The sequence below is a fragment of the Thermobia domestica genome, chromosome 12, assembly GCF_964235325.1.
Source record: "Thermobia domestica chromosome 12, izTheDome1.hap1.1, whole genome shotgun sequence".
Taxonomy (NCBI): Eukaryota; Metazoa; Arthropoda; class Insecta; order Zygentoma; family Lepismatidae; genus Thermobia; species Thermobia domestica.
In genome coordinates this window covers 15,722,769-15,740,134 of record NC_137465.1, presented here as the reverse complement: position 1 = coordinate 15,740,134, position 17,366 = coordinate 15,722,769, and the positions used below count along the sequence as shown (strand labels likewise).

The 17,366-nt window shown below is 33.8% G+C and overlaps 1 protein-coding gene across 1 annotated transcript in view; it reads left to right on the top strand.

Annotated features, from left to right (window-relative positions):
• The window catches only part of LOC145666348 (neuroendocrine convertase 1-like), a 351,242-nt gene that overhangs the window by 316,069 nt on the left and 17,807 nt on the right, over positions 1–17,366 (top strand). The window contains exon 13 of the mRNA XM_081733482.1: positions 12,935–13,066. Coding sequence (XP_081589608.1) covers positions 12,935–13,066 — 132 coding nt within the window. The remainder of the gene's footprint in view (positions 1–12,934; positions 13,067–17,366) is intronic.

Sequence of the window (17,366 nt, the reverse complement as noted above, 5' to 3'; positions counted from 1 at the left end):
TGGTAGAACTTTCAGCTTTGGTGCTGTTTGCTCAATGGCAAACCGTTCATTTTCTATTGATACACCCCAATCAAATATTTCATGACACATCGTATGTTTGAATTATTATATAAATTGTAATAAACAAAACACTATGGTGTTCTCCTCTTTCTTCTTCATTCTACCATTTTATGAGAGCAACGTCTCTCATTTAACCTACCAAACATATTCTTCTTTCCATCATTTTATGAGAGCAACGTCTCTCCTTTAACCTAGCCATCATAATCGTGGGACGTAAAACTCATGATTTCATTGTAGTTTTACTGTTTCAGGTTCCGGGTTTGATCCCGGTCCCCCACCAATCAAAATATATGTAAGCTGCCTCTTACTTTCTTTATTCCACCATTTCATGAGAGCAACGTCTCTCATTTAGCCTATCAAACATAATCGTGGGACGTAAAACTTATGATTTCATTGTAGTTTTACTCTTTCAGGTCCCGGATTCGATCCCGGTCCACCACCATTCAAGATGTACGTGAGCTTCCTCCCACTTTCTTTATTCCACCATTTCATGAGAGCAACGTCTCTCATTTAGCCTATCAAGCATAATCGTGGGACGTAAAACTTATGATTTCATTGTAGTTTTACTGTTTCAGGTCCCGGGTTTGATCCCGGTCCACCACCAATCAAAATATACGTGAGCTGCCTCTTACTTTCTTTATTCCACCATTTCATGAGAGCAACGTCTCTCATTTAGCCTATCAAGCATAATCGTGGGACGTAAAACTTATGATTTCATTGTAGTTTTACTGTTTCAGGTCCCGGGTTTGATCCCGGTCCCCCACCAATCAAGATGTATGTAAGCTTCCTCCCACTTTCTTTATTCTACCATTTCATGAGAGCAACGTCTCTCATTTAACCTACCAAGCATAATCGTGGGACATAAAACTCAAGATTTCGTTTTCTCCCACTTTCTTAGCTTTCTGTGTACAGCGAAGCAATATAAAAGAGCCACTTGTCTTAATTATCAGTCTTCCTTAGCTTATAGCGCATAATTGTTGGACGTTAAACTAAAATATTTCATTTCATTTCAAGAGCATCCAGTAGGAACACGGTTCAGAGGAAGAAAATGGTGTGTAGTAAAAACTGTAACATGGCGCCCATAGAATAATCCAAACGTGTTATATATGCAATTCAACAATATAACCTCTCGTATCTTTTATTCTATTGTTTCGTTTGGAATTTTAGTTGGATCGTTTGTTACTCAAACTCCGAGGTTGAACACATCATGTTACCTCAAAATGTGAGCCTATAAATAATTCGATTCCCGGTGGAATTTTAATTAGATCGATTCTTTTAACCTCTCGTAATTAATTACTCGAACACTTTATGTATGTATGTAGGTCCACGTCTCATAGTATCGTGGTGCTGAAAGGGATGCTACGTTAGTCTAATTCAGCAACCATTATTTTTGTGTGTGCGCTCATATTTAAATGACTTTAAAAAGAGCTCCTCCATCGCTAAGCGGATAGCGTAGGAAACCTGGGTTCATTTCCCGGCAAAACGGTTTGGATTTCATAACAATAACTAGGTCTTCGTCTCGCTGTTCAAAAGGCGTGCTAAACTAAATTCAACTCAACTTAATTAAAATGAAGGCAGTGTCTTATCGTAATTTTATGAAAATTACTACCTCCGAAGATTAGTTTATAATACAAGCCCGAATTCTCCATGACACCCCCAACTCATAGAATAAATATCTAATATATACATTTACATACTTGTTATTATTATTGAAAAAACAGCTCCACTGTGTGGATCAGCTTGTACTAATCAAAATTTGTATTTATGAAACACGAAGATTATGGCTTTTTTCTTTTCATTATTCATATCTCTTCGTGTTCTTTTAACAGAAAATAGACCTTATTTTCTAATAAGACAGCTTATGTTCCATTTGCTTTCTTTGTACACCAAGCTATCTCTAAAAACCAGTGTAATTTTTCGTGTTGAATGCTATATTTTAGAGCCCTAATCTTATAAGTTCCCCTACTCAAAAAAGACTAATTTTTTAAGAAATGTTCACTTTCCTTTTCCTCAAAAAGAATGAATGACCCATTGATATATACTTACAAAGTTCTAAAAACCTTGTCCACCCCCACTCTCCGTTGGCCACTATGCACGTTGTGGGGTAAAGGTTCAGGTAAAAACCAGTGTTGCATCTATTCCTTGAATTTTTTCATAGTTGAAACATGTATATATTTCTTGTTAACTGGTGGATAGGGAGAACGAAAATCTTTCTCATTTTGCTGGAACCCAAGTGAGTGGGGAATAAACGAAATTGTACCAGTTCTAAGAACAAGAACAACTTGTGCGTACGCTCTCTCTTTGTAAAAGAACATGAAAACCTGTTTCAAACTTACCACAAAAGAAATAGATTATACTTTTACGTAAGATGATCAATCGTTATCCAAATTCTACATTTTTCATCGCCTTTAAATCATAATCCTATCTTATGTTTGAATTTAATTTGTCAGTATTAAGCTTCTAATTGAAATCACTGTGTCTTGTTCTACATATCATTAACTAGACATTTAATGTATATTAGCAAACAATTCTCTGTGTTGAGTTACCTATAATTCGACTTAGGTTTCATATGTATGCAAATCAAAACAGCAATAATAATAATAATAATAATAATAATAATAATAATAATAATAATAATAATAATAATAATAATAATAATAATAATAATAATAATAATAATAATAATTTTGGAATGAAAAAAATCTAACTTCAACGGTTCAAATTCTATGTTAGCTGTAAGGCAACATGTTATATAGTTCAATCATTATAATTGGTCATCCTGTTCTTCTGCGTATGTCTGTTGATTCTATTACAGGATTTTCAAAATTACTTACCTTTAAGATCTATTAGAGGCTGTAAATAAAAATATTTTCTTCTCACTTTTAATGTCTGTGTCAGACAAACTACTAGTTTTTTCAATGTACATTGTAACTGATTCACGATCAGAGAATATTATTTGAATAATAATGTCAATATTGTAAATATAAGTTCATGTCTCAAAATACCAATGCTCTTGCTAAAAAATCATAATTTGAATAAAAATGGAGAAAAAATACACTTTGCTTTTAATTTCTCGATACAACTTTAATTATATATGTATATTTGTATATATGAATATATATTACATTTTACAGAATTACAGTCTTCGTTTTTTTAACCGCAGACGTCGCTCCAGGGCCTCAATTTTTTTCAGTCATAATAATTCTTTTGGCCTCCTCCTCTTCCAATGGGAAGAGAGCCCACAACGCTTCTTCTTGTTTTTCATCCTCCCTCTTTTGACACACTTTTCTCTTTTTCTTCTTTTCCTGTGCACAAGAATTAACCCCTCCTTCGCAACCCTCTAATGCAGCATCTATTAAGTCCCAGTTGCACTCCCATCTGTTTTGAGGGGAATGTGGCATTGTCGGGTCAATTCGCATTAGCACACACTGTTCCTCGTTGCATGTTTTGTATTGCAACGGCACCTCGTCTACAGTAGGGCGACACATTGAACAATCCCCAGATGATGTAGATGGCGAAATTTCATGATCACACATTCTCCTAAAACAAAAGATATACATTCATAAGTTCTTTTTTATCGATAAGTTTATTTTAAAACATGAGTAATATATCTCCTTGTAAAGATCAAACTATATTTCAGATGTATTAATCAATTTCTTAAAGTTCTGTCGTAAAGTTATGCTACAAATTATACAAGTAATTTACATGAGTTGTAGTATTTATTCTCTTTAATACTCACAAATGAGGTAAATACGGTTCTCAACAGTAGTATAATCTAAGATTTAATCCAGCCTAAAAATCAAAACACAGTTTTTTTTCGTTTTCTTATATTATAACCGAACTTTTTACAAATAGTAATAATGACATAATCGTTCACCTCTGGTGTTTAAGTTTAATCCCACTAGCATCGTGTGGTATACAAACATTTTGCTCATAGTCTTTGGCGTGGGAGACCCGTGTTCGATTCCGGCGGGGACGGTACGTATTCAACATAGGGCCACGTCTCGCTGCTCAAAGGGACGTTAAATAAAAATCATTAATCATTTTGCTCGTGAATTTTTCAGCTTTCATGAACGCGATGGATAGCCTAAACTTAATATATATATATATATATATATATATATATATATATATCCGCGGTTTATTTCTACAATATATATATATATATATATATATATATATATATATATATATATATATATATATATATATATATTAGCAATGCTGTAATATAAATCTAGTTCACACCTAACCAAATTACATATATGTCTTTCATATAGTCGTCAACGAAAACGTATATGTTTTTTGTAACTCAAATGAAACAATTTTAAAAATATCATCAGCTTTTCAGATATCAAATCTTATGTTGGAGTAATAATAAACATTTTATTTATAGTGTATTCAATTGATTTCTTTCTAGTGAATGTTCTCCTTCAGATTAGATACTACAACAACGCACTGAAGCATATTGGGTTGCCTAGCACTTAGGGACTATGCAGATTTCAACCTTTTCTCTGCTTTTTCCCAATTCTGTGTGGTCAAACCTGATTAATTAGAATTACATTAATAAGAATTTGATTTTAACAGCCAGAATACAATAATAATATTTCCCATCGATAAAAAACTCTAATCTTCAGTATCCTAAAAAAAATAAAAGGATGTAATTTCTATTCTTTTCTGTAATCTAATTTCTCCGTATATACACATTTATTATGCTCCTCCGACAAAAAAAAACTTCTGAGTGTGTCCGTCAGTCTTTCACAAGATTTGTTCCTATACCCTTTATTTCAACACTAAAAAATATAAATAATAATAATAATAGTTTAAGCTACATATGTATCAACAGTAGAAAATCGCTTTTACAAAAAATTCAAAGTATGTTCCAAAAATTAACCCAAACGTATGTCTAACCAACATTTCTATTTAATATCACAGCATAGTACTTTTCAAATCATATGTTTGATCAACTTACTTATTACTCTAACTAAATCATTATGTTAATAGAGGAAACAATTCTTCCAAAGAAATTCAGCAAAATTATTGTATTTTGAGTAAATTAGTTAATGTATTCAATAACGTTCTCGCCTTTTCTGTGAACGATCTCTTGTTCAAGTCCTCATAGGTATATTCATTCAATCAAAAATAATTTTTAAAACTTTTCATGGACCCCACCAAAAATTAATTTCTACATATATTAGTAAAAATTTCGTAAAAATATATATAAAGTATTTCTCTTCAAGTTACATGTCACAAAGTTCAGTATTATCATCTCTTTCTTTCTTTCTCTCTCTCTCTCTCTCTCTCTCTCTCTCTCTCTAGCTATCAACTGTATATGTTTTTGATACCGTACTATTTTACTGATAATCCATATCATGGACATGAATTTTCTAATGTTCCTCATACTTTTTAAAACTACAAAAAAGCATCTATATATGCCATATCGTAACGAAAATTAAAAAAATATTTCATGTAGCTTTACTGGATGGGGTCCCAGGTTCAAACCTAGCTCACGCCAATTATTTAAACAGATTTATAAGAAACCTCAGGTTTGGATTATTTTATAAAATGTGGTAAGTTCCCCCTCCCCTATCTTTTCTCACATATTTAATCTAACGTTTTTATTCATCTTAAAAGTTTTCACATAACACGTATAAGAGCTGTGCGCCCAGAATACGTTCACAATTACATACACACATACAAAAATAAATCCAATCATATACGTATGTACCCAGAGCTAATCGCTTATATATTTTCAAACTTTATACAGAATACCATACTAACTTTACACCGCTCTTTAGTCTGCTACAAATATATCAATTCCCATAAAACGTATCTTGCTACAACATTCCTAATCGTTTCTTGTAGTATTCAAGAAAACAGAAATACTTTCTATGTAACACCATTGTTTCTAAGATCCCATATCTATTCTAATAAGACGAATATTTATAAAATTTTCCGTGTACGTGACAAATAAATCTCCAATATTAAACTTTGAACATCGACACCCGCAACATGCATATTCCACGTCGTATCTTTTCCCTCGTTTACTAAAACAAAAATCAATTTCAAACAGTATACTTTACGAAATCTAATTTCCCCAACCCTATCCAACAATAACTTTCGCTCAGTTATAATCGTAAGTTCGCGGTTTGTTGTGTATACTCCTTATTTATTTATCCTGTTTGGAATCTCATCAGAACAGCAACGTTGTGATCCGTCAAATAAATATGATTGTGAACCGATAAGAAATGATCCTAAAAATAATTCAATTCTTAGTAGGAAGTTTCGAATATACTGAGGTTCCCCGTCTCATTTGGACTAGTTGTTAAACAAGCAAACAAATTTAAATTCCGTTTTAAAACCATGATTTGTGTAACCCCTTTGCTCAAAGCACTGCTACACCTGATAAATTTATATGTCGTTTCAACAATATTTATCTTCAAATGCCCGTAAATTATCGAAACGAAACAAAACAAACATTCCAACTAAATGATTTGTTTATCTGCATATTATTATTTTTATTGTGATAATAAATTGATCGAAAGAGTAAATATTTCCTTACCTGATACTTTTCAATCTTCACTGAAAATCGTTCGAAACACCGCAAACCCTGCAAATAGTCCGCCGTGGGAATTAAGCTAAAAAAGAAACACAATTTATTATTATATTTGAATAAAAATATTGAATAATAACAAAAGAAAATGTTACATTGTGATGCTAATATTCATATTTTGTAGGCAATACTTTTTCTCTTAAAACTCAACTATTAATAATTCTCAGGTTAAAGTTATCATTTCGCAAAGATAAATTAAATCTCATCTTATTAAAATGAATAATTAACATTTTCTCGATAATATTACTAATATGCATATTTATCAATTTTCTCGATAATTTAGTTAAATCTTATCTTATTAAAATGAATATTTATCATTTTCTCAATAATTTAGTTAAATCTCATCTTATTAAAATGAATATTAAACATTTAAAAAGACAAGCAGAGTTTTATTTCCATATGTATATAATTAAGAAAAACAGAAATCAACGTACCTTTCAATATAAGTAATGTTGAAAAAAATTTCTTATCAAACTGCAGCACACGTATCAATAAGCAACTTCAGATACCAACACTTAGAAGCAAAATGCGTCAGTTCTTTAAAACTTGTTTATATATATATATATATATATATATATATATATATATATATATATATATATATATATATATATAACATAACCCACGCTAACTTCGAGGATAAATTATCTTCTTCTTCTTCTCTTCTTTTTTTCTTCTTAAAATCGTCTCAAAATTAAGTACAAAAATATCGTCTTTAGCTTGTGCAAATAAGCATACCTGTTCCTTTAAAACACAGTAATTGTTAAATCCCATCCCACTGCACACAATAAAAGAAAAAAATATCATCTGATACCTTTTCCTCTAAATCCATACCAGTGTCAACCAAGCAGAAAACCTGATTTTTCTCTAAATACATTACCGCACACATGAGTAAACAAAGGTCTTCCTTCCTTCACAACAACAAAATTCACAGTTGCAATCTGTTAGTGGGAGGGTCAACAAGATACGGTGGTTGTAAACATCGCCTGTCTATACCAGCTGTTCACAAGCTTGGATTTTTTTTCAAGTAAGTTTTTCAATTTAGAACTTGTACAAAAAATATCTCTATACCTTACATCATTCATACAATAGCTACATATTAAGCATGATATCCATACTTCGATTCCCGATAACAAACAAGATTCACTCCATGATTTTCGTTTGCCTATACATAATTGAGACCACGTAGCATAATCGCTAATGCTCTTGCCTTCGGTGCAAGCGCTCATTGCTTCAATTACCAGTGGGGCACTCGGTCAAAAAAGTGTAATCGCTATTGCTCTTGACGTCGGTGCAAGCGGTCCCTGGTTCGATTCCAGCTCCCGCCAATTAAACTTCGTGCTGGACATGATCCATATGCGTTGGTTTTTCTTATGGCTCCCATTTTCATAATACCACCATATCATGTATCTCATCATTATCGTGTGTACTCATGTATAATTCACAGGTTCGATTCCCGGTGGAAACAACACTCGATCGAAAAGGTGTAAAATCTTTCTCATGGCAGTTGTCCTAATAGAGGGTTTTTCTCATTCACACCGTGCAAATGCCTGGGGTGATACCTAACTTATAGGTCCCAGACCGCTTCCCCAAATCCTTTTATCCTTCCCTTTCCACGAATTGTGTTCTCGCCGAGGAGTCCTCAAACGTGCAGTGTTAAATGTCCTTAAATGTTAAAAGCTCAAAATCTAAATCCTAACCTAACATGCCTCAAAAATTGTAATATTTCATTTCATTTATTAAATGAGTACAGGTTTCACGCAATCTATTCTTAGATATGTTAATGAAACTAATTATCTCTCTTGTTTCACAAATCTATGATTAGTCATTATCCATTCGGGTTTGTTTATCTTTTCATAGGATAAACTTCTTATACAATAAAATTTATTTTCATTTATGTAACTCTAATATAAAGGTTCCATGTTTCGTTTTGCTAGCATATAATTTGTATTCCACTCACAACATTTAAATCGTTATGGGTTTACCTTCATAACAAACAAAATACATTCACTCCGTTCAGCTACAATACGTTGGTTCGATTCCGGGCTTCGTCAATATAGTTTATTCATATTCTCTTTTTTTCTAGATTAATTTAATAATAACTAAATGCAACATTACAATTTACATGGAAGTTCTCCATAACCACACGTTTTTAAACACGGAGATTCCCTCACCTCTCTTCCCTCATACTTTTTTTTTCAAGTTAAAGCCCTGTGGTTTGTGTAATCCCCAGCTGCTACAAATCGTTCCCATGGTCAAATTACCAAACAAGAACACAAATGCTCTCCCCCCTCTTTTTACAGCAAAAAGAAAAAAGAATTGTCTCTTCTAAAAGTAGAAAAAATATAGTCTTATTCCCGTAAACAGGATGCATTGGTAGTCTCATGATTTTTCAACACACACACACACACACACACACACACACACACATATATATATATATATATATATATATATATATATATATATATATATATATATATACTCTCTTGGGTCTTGTAAACACAAGCTCTCTTTTCATGCATCATTACATGTTTCTATAGGTTAATATATAAGAATATAATTGGAACTCTCTTAGAGCCAAAACATCTCATACATGCTTCACTAAACAGCAATTATCAATCACACAAAGTATAAAGGTTCTCTTTCTCCCTACATCTCTCTCTCTCTCTCTCTCTCATATTTCCTCTTCAATTCAATTGAATCTAATCCACCTGGGGTTGTTTTTCACATCCTGTTACATTATATCAACGGATGTTCCCCCACTACTCTGCATTCATCTATATAGCCAATATTGTCTTCCTATTGTTTTGATTACCTCCCCTTTTCTTCCATAAGGTTAACATTGGGTCCGATAAGCGCTATAGACTACTCCTCCAGTCTACTAGAGAAATATAACCGTAAATCTAATCTATTCTTGGGACTCCTTCCCAGCAAGAGCTGGTGTACAAAAATATTAACAAGTGTGACGTGGGTTCAAAATTCTACTTGAAAAGGAAATAATATTTTTCTGATTTAAATTTTGGATGACGGATGATTTTATAGGTTCCCTTTTATCTCGTACTCCTGTAATGGAGAAGTTAGATTGCTTAAATAAATATAATAAGGTAACAGAAAAGAAAGAGAAATTACATGGCAATTTTAACCATATTCGGGCCTCTCCTGGATATTTTTTAAATATTTACATTTTTTGAGTTTTCTTCCCGTCTCTTATCTGTTTGGTAAAGGAGTTCCCCACTCTCTTATTGCTTTGATTATTGAATGTTACATCTAAAACTATACGTTTTTCTACATATCATGTCCGGCGATAAATACTCTGACAAATAGGATGCAGAGGAGATTTTCAAAAATTAAGACGATATACACTGTTACTGTAGACTATATATTTCAGTAGTTAGCTTAACGTATCGGATAATAATTCGCGTAACAGGGGCCCGACTCTTTTTCAGAAATGGTATTGAGCTGATACTGCAAATCTGAGCCTTAATCACATAGACCTTCTACGCTTTAATCTCTAGAGCTCCATCATGACTATGTGATTAGTGTACGCGCCTTTTCGTGCGAGACTTGGATTCGATTCTGGCAACAGCTCATGTAGTTTGGAACCCACATTAACCTGTAGGTCCACGTCTCATATAGCTCCGCTGTTGGACGGCACGCTAAACTTAAAACCAATCCAATCTTCAATCTCTCGTCAAAATAAGTCTTTCATCATAAATTATGATGCAATTTAGCATTATTTGCGTAAGACGCGCTCTCATGCTCTACATACTTTTGTCCATGATGATGCAACTGTCTTTTCCTCATAGCGTAAATATATGAATGTTGTTCATAAATTTCTAAATAAATCTTTTATTAACAAAACTACAAAATGATATAAGTCACGTTTCATTAAAAAATTCACAACGGATCGTTTAGTGTTGGAGGTGTTTTTCCGGAACGACTTTCTCAAAAGCGACTCAGGCAATTTTGTTCATATTTCATAGCTATAGTACGGAGATGATAAGAAGGTTCAGCACAGTCCAATTCGACCGCCTTCAGTTTCATTGAAACTATCAGTTCTTGTTAGTAGATATGAATGAATGTAAGGTAAACTCAAATTAATCGCCTTCATACAAAAAAAGCCTCCCTCTGTCTTAATGTCGAAGGAAGAAGTGGGATACAATTTTCCGGGTCGTCGGAAAACCAGAAGTATACTAAGTTCCATTCTTTATAATAGGAATATGATTTGGAATTGAATAATAGCTATTGATCAAGATCTTTTAAACACAAAACTCATATTTCAGTAAGTGACTAATCTTCGGTAACTGTCCATCATTTCTGGAGAGTGATGTGTCTTACAAGGTACATTCGCAAAGTGTCCCTTCGGGATTCGTGTAAAATCGATTAAAATGTAAAGTTATCCGTGGCCCAGTATGTATTGTACTATTTTAGCGGTCCATACCGGAAATTTCCATATTTATGGGGCTTCATATATCCAAAATTCAATCATACACTACTATAACACTCCAACACAATATTGCTTTAAGTTTCTCTGGATGTAATTGGACGTGAATGAGGGCATATGCAAAACAAATTGGGTAAAGTACTGCTTCTCTGACACATGTTACTCACCTCGGCCGCCATCTTGTATCCGTCATATTGGATTCAACTTTAGGTTTTTCAAATGGGAATATATACAAGTGGCACATCAAATTCATGTAAACTTTTCTCGGAAATTCACTGGTATTGTGAGTTTTACCGTAGCTTGTACTGTTTGCAAGGTATTGTATGTTACATGCCAGGAATTACCCGAATATTAAAGCATATAGAAATTTGTGCTAGGCCTAGTGTGTATATTTTATCTTTTACGTGATTTATCGTTGACGAAATATTCTCTGAACGATGATACAGACATACATACGTTAATAAGGAAATTGTAGGTCTTCATCCAGATCTGGTCACATGTGGATTTACATTAGGCATTTTGACCGTAATACAATACTTCCTTGTTATAATATACGTATAACATGGAAGTAATAACAAGCACTCACAGAAATGTAATAAAATTATGACACCAACGTTGTACAGAGTTTCTTTATACCTACAGTATTTTTCAGGTTAGAAGTTATTTTGATTTGTCAAGATCAAAAACATAAGCGTAACTGGTATTACTGTGCAATGTCTATTCGCGAAGTGCCTGGAGGAATTTAACATGTAATACCTTCTAAGCGGTACAAGATACGGTAAAATTCACTACACCGGTGAATTTCCGTGAAAATTGTATATGACTTTGATGTATCACTTACACATATTCCCATTTGGAAAAAACGAAAGTTGAATCAAATATGAGGGATCCAATACGGCGGCCGGGGGAGGGTAACATGTATCAGAGAAGCAGTACTTGACCCAATTTGTTTTGCATATACCCACATTCATTCCAATTACATTTAAAGATAATTAAAAGCAATTTTTTTGACCGAGCGTTATAGTAGTGTATGATTGAATTCTGGATAAGGCCCATAAATATGGAAATTACTGGTATGGGTCGCTAAAATTAGTACAATACACAATAGGTCGCGGAGAACTTTGCATTTGATTCAATTTTACACGAATCCCCAGGGGACACTTCGCGAATGTACCTTGTTAAGAAAAATATGAAAATTATGTTTGATAGATTTCCTGCCTTTTCCAATTGATACATTCCATTTCCTTTCTAAAATTAATCTTTCTTTGAGAAATTAGCCTCGTGTCATCAAGAGCTTTTAGAATGTTGATGATGTAGACAATTATAAGTATCCTATGAAAAAAAATCATTACTAATTAGCTGTATTTATAAGGGCTTACAAAGGGCCGCATTAGTGAATTCTAAACAGTTAAAAATATTGCCTTAACAACTGCTTAAACTCAATTTGAAAAAATAATGCTCAAAACATTAAATAAGTACAGGTGATGCCAATAATTGTGGCAGAAGAATTAATATTAAATTATTTCTTCCCTGTGTAGTTTTCACTCTGTGCCTACTACGATCAATCATAAGATGAACAATCAAATAATACTATAATTTTCTTACCTTTCCAAAATTAATTACATTTTTATTAGTTTACAAATTATGTAGTTTAATTAACAATGTAAGTGATAAATCCTGCAAGTTCTTAAAATAGTTTCTCCTGTCACCTATTCTTTTCAAAATTGTTTTAAAGTATTTCTTTTTATCGAAATCTTTTGATCCATTTTTTTTTAATTTCTTGTAATTAGTTGCTCCATTTTATTTTCTTTCAGAGTGGTTCAGCTACAAATTATGGGTCTGTTGGGAAATTTACTTTGTACCTTCATGGCACGAAAGAACGGCCTGCTCACATGAAGGAAGGACCTAGGATATACAATGAAGAATACAATAGAGTGCATAAAAAGGTAATTTTGTTATTTCTTCCTTCAGTTGTATGATTCACAAATATAAGGAGTTATTTCTGGAAGATATTTATCCTTCCCGCTTCCTTCCTATAATGGAAAAATCCAAAATCATTCAGGAGTTTACAGACATGAAATGGACAATTCAAGAATCATATATTTCCGCTACTACTTAAAACAATTTTCAGGAGTTTAGTTTATCTCTTATATATTCGCTCTAGGAAGGGCTACTGAAAACTTTGTATTTTAACACAAAAGGAGTGCACGTAGAGTGATGAAATTTTACAGTTATCCTACATAGGTATACTCCCTCCTAAGTTCAAACTGAATAAGTACTTGATAGGTTACCATTAGTTTTGACCAGAATGTACTGGCTCAAAATTTGGTAACCGAGTTCGTTTGATAGAGGTGACATTTAAACCGGAAATGATAAAAAAAAATAATAATAGATTTCCCGTTTTAACATTCATTACTATAGAGGGAAAAACGATAATGGAATCCAATACAAGAACTGGATTTCTGACATTGATTAAGCGCCTCGAGAAGTCATTTAATCTGCACTCTCAATTCTTTATCAAACCAAAAGTAATATAAATCCAGTAAAATTTCAGGTTTCAATATTGATCCACATGGTGCACAAATAGATAAGACATAGCAAAAGCAGTTTTTTAGGACTCGTATTAGCGTTCTAAGAATAGGTATCATCTTTTCTCTTAACTCTGCAGTCAAACCGGAAGTGTCAAGAATCAATCACTTCCTCTTTCACGTTGATTACTATTAATCGAAAATTGGTATCTGCAATTAATACACTTTTTCAATAATCTTTCGCTAGATGAGTTATTAGATTTAAACATTGTCATCATCATTAATGTCCTACTAAAGAGCATTTCAACTATTGTATTTTGTTCTTTATTCTTTTTGGCTCTCGACCATTTCTGGACTTGTGTCAACAACTCTTACACGAAGACTCAAGAATAATGTGTATGTTGAAATTCGTGTCGGGGATTCTCACATAAAACCCAAAGAACTCTCGTGCCACCACAAGCCCTTTCGGGATCCGGGGTTTTTGGGGTATTTTTTAGACTTTCAGTCAAGCAGCTACTGCATCGTCACTATTTATCCTAGGATCATGGTTCATACCTCATTCTCTTCAAATGGAGCCGGATTTGATACCACTTGCATGCTCATACCATATACCAGGAGAGGGAAAAATGATGAAAAAGGAAAAATTTCGGAGGGAATTTTTGTTCACACTTTGGGTCCCTCTGGAACGGCCCTGTGCGAACGTAGAGATCTCAAAAAATCTGATAAATAGTACTTGGTATACTGAATGTGTGTGCCAAATTTCAAGTTTCTATCTCAAATACTAAGAGCTGGAGAAATTTTATAACAATTCCCACAATGCCCCAAATTATCGCAAAACACCATGATCTCAGGTAAAAAATTTCCTGAAACATCTCTATTTACCCTAGGACTATAATCCACTAATCATTCTCTTCAGAATAGTACTGCCTTTCATGCGGTACCATTCACATGTCTCCATCATGTATCTAAGGCGGGAAATTCCCGAAAAAAGGGAATTTTTGGGTCTAAATATCCCTTTTTCAAATTTTAGACCCTCTGGACCCCCCTGTTTTAACGCAGAAATATGAAAAAATCTGTTAAATACTACTCGGTGGACTGAATGTTTCTGCACAATTTCAATCTGCTAGGTGCAAAAATAAGCCCGCCCAAATATATATATACCGACAATGTCTCATATTCCCCTATACAGAAGTATATTTTGATAGAAATTCCCTGACACATCCCTAATTACCCTAGGATTATAATCCGCCAATCATTCTCTTCAGAATAGAACTGCATTTCAGATGGTGTGACTCACGTGTCTTCATTGTGTATCTAAGGCGGGCAAATCCCGAACAAAGGGATTTTTTGGTCTAAATATCCCTTTTTTCAACTTTTAGCCTCTCTGGACCACCCTGTTTTAACGCAGAGATCTGAAAAAATCTGATAAATACTACTAGGTAGGCTGAATGTTTATGCCCAATTTCAATCTTCTAGGTGCAAAAGTAAGCCCGCCAAAAAATATACATACCAACAATGTCCAATATTCCCGTATACAGAAGGATATTTTTTAAAAAATTCCCTTAGACATCCCTAATTACCCTAGAACTATAATCCGCCAATCATTCTCTTTAGAAAAGAACTGCCTCTCAGGAGGTATCATTCGCAAGTCTCCATCATGTATCTAAGGAGGGACAATCCCGAAGAAAGGGATTTTTGGGTAAAAATATCCCTTTTTTCAACTTTTTGCCCCTCTGGATCCTCCCTGTTTTAACGGAGAAATCTGCAAAAAGGTCTGGTAAATACTACTTGGTGGACCGAATGTATGTGCAAAATTGGAATCTTCTACGTGCAAAAATAAGCCCGCCAAAAATAATGAACATAGGCTTAATAAATGAAAATATATAGTTTAGAATTATGACGTTATCACCTCCTATGTCTCGACGCAGGAAGGTGTGAAACCATACGTAAGGTCTTCTACAATGTCTCTGAACTTGAAAAAAACGGACGAAAAAGCTCAAATAGGAGAGTTATAACGCAATGTACCATGAAACACCCGTATGGTACAAATTGTACCATAGGATCTCCAAAGGGCTACCAGGGAACTGGAAGGAACAACCGGCAACACTCCGTCATTCTGAGCAATTATCACCACAGAAAACGATTAATGACTAAAGAGATCCGTTAAGTCACATGGATTCCCCTAGTCCCGGAAAGGCTAGAAAAGTCCAATCCCGGATGAAAGGACTAGTGTTTGTGCTTTTTGAAATGGGATGTGCAACACGAGTTTGCTCCAGGTGACTACACAGTTAATAAGCTTGTATACACAATTGTATTACAACGCCTATGTGACTCCATTTGTCGTAAACAGCCAGGGAAATGAGCATCTACAAAGCGATGTTAACACTATGGCAACGAAATTGTCATTATTTACAAAATCAATCTAGAAATTGTACGAACAACCCTTATAGCGTGTATTTTCATTGAAACTTGAATATCACTCTTCTTGTTTGGAGCTGAAATCAGAGGCGAGAGAGATAGAATTCCCTTCGTCTTAGAAAAGGCATTTCTAATTGTATATATACACAGCGTGTCCAATATACAATGCAACCCGGAGTTTGGGAGAGTAGAACTTTAGAACCATAAGTGGTACACAAATAATGGTAATAACAAAATGAAACCTTTTTCATGCATATATTTTTAAACTGGGGAGCAATGATTGAAGTACCGGTACATTAGGAACCACACAGTGTTGCCAGATGCAACCGAAGGTGTAAATTAATTTTTTTTGCAAGTCACGTAAATTGACTCATAACTCATACGTATAGATGTTCTGTTGTTAATTTTCAGTGTGTATAATTAGAGTAGCTTGGAAACTATGGAATGGAAAAAAGAATTTTTCATTTCCAACGATAACTAATCGGATGAGGCCTCTGTAAGGGAAAACATGGTTTTCATAAATTAACATTCTGAATTGGCAACAGAGCTGATGTTTCAGTGCATCAAAAGGTGTGTTAAGGATTTGTTTACATTATGCAGTTCTTGAAAACAATGAAAAGGAAACTTTGAAATTATCGTGATAAAACTTTTACTTACATGCACCCGACATCGCTGCTGTTCATTGAATTAAAACGGGGGCACTTCCAGAATCTGCTGTAAAACTTACAATTCAGTTCGCGATGTACCAATATAGTACTCGCGCCGAGTCGTGAAGCCTGAGCTCTAAACCAATCACAGAAATATTTTTCTTGAGCTCCAACACATCGGAAAACTTTGGTATAAATTCGTCGAGCCGCTTCCCGAGCGCACGCTTTGGGAAACGTCAAACAGCTGAAATTCATCAATAATGTTGCCAAACTTTGAAGACATAGTAAACGAGTATATATATATATATATATATATATATATATAACATTTAAAAATTACACACACACACACACACACACACACACACACATATATATATATATATATAAAATTTAAAAATTACCAGTAATAACACTGCACAACATTAACTACTCTAACAACTATTCTAAAATGGTAACAATAACACAAATAGTAACAACGAAAATATAACGAAAAAAAAAAAAACAATTATTCGCCAATCCGACAACACTGCACTCTCGGGAGATGTTTTTCGTGTAGCGCGAGAGAAAACACTGACAAAATCTGATGGGTGGGGGTTGACGACCGGAACACACCTTCGCGTTCTATTGGGTGGTGAAATCGGTAGATCTAG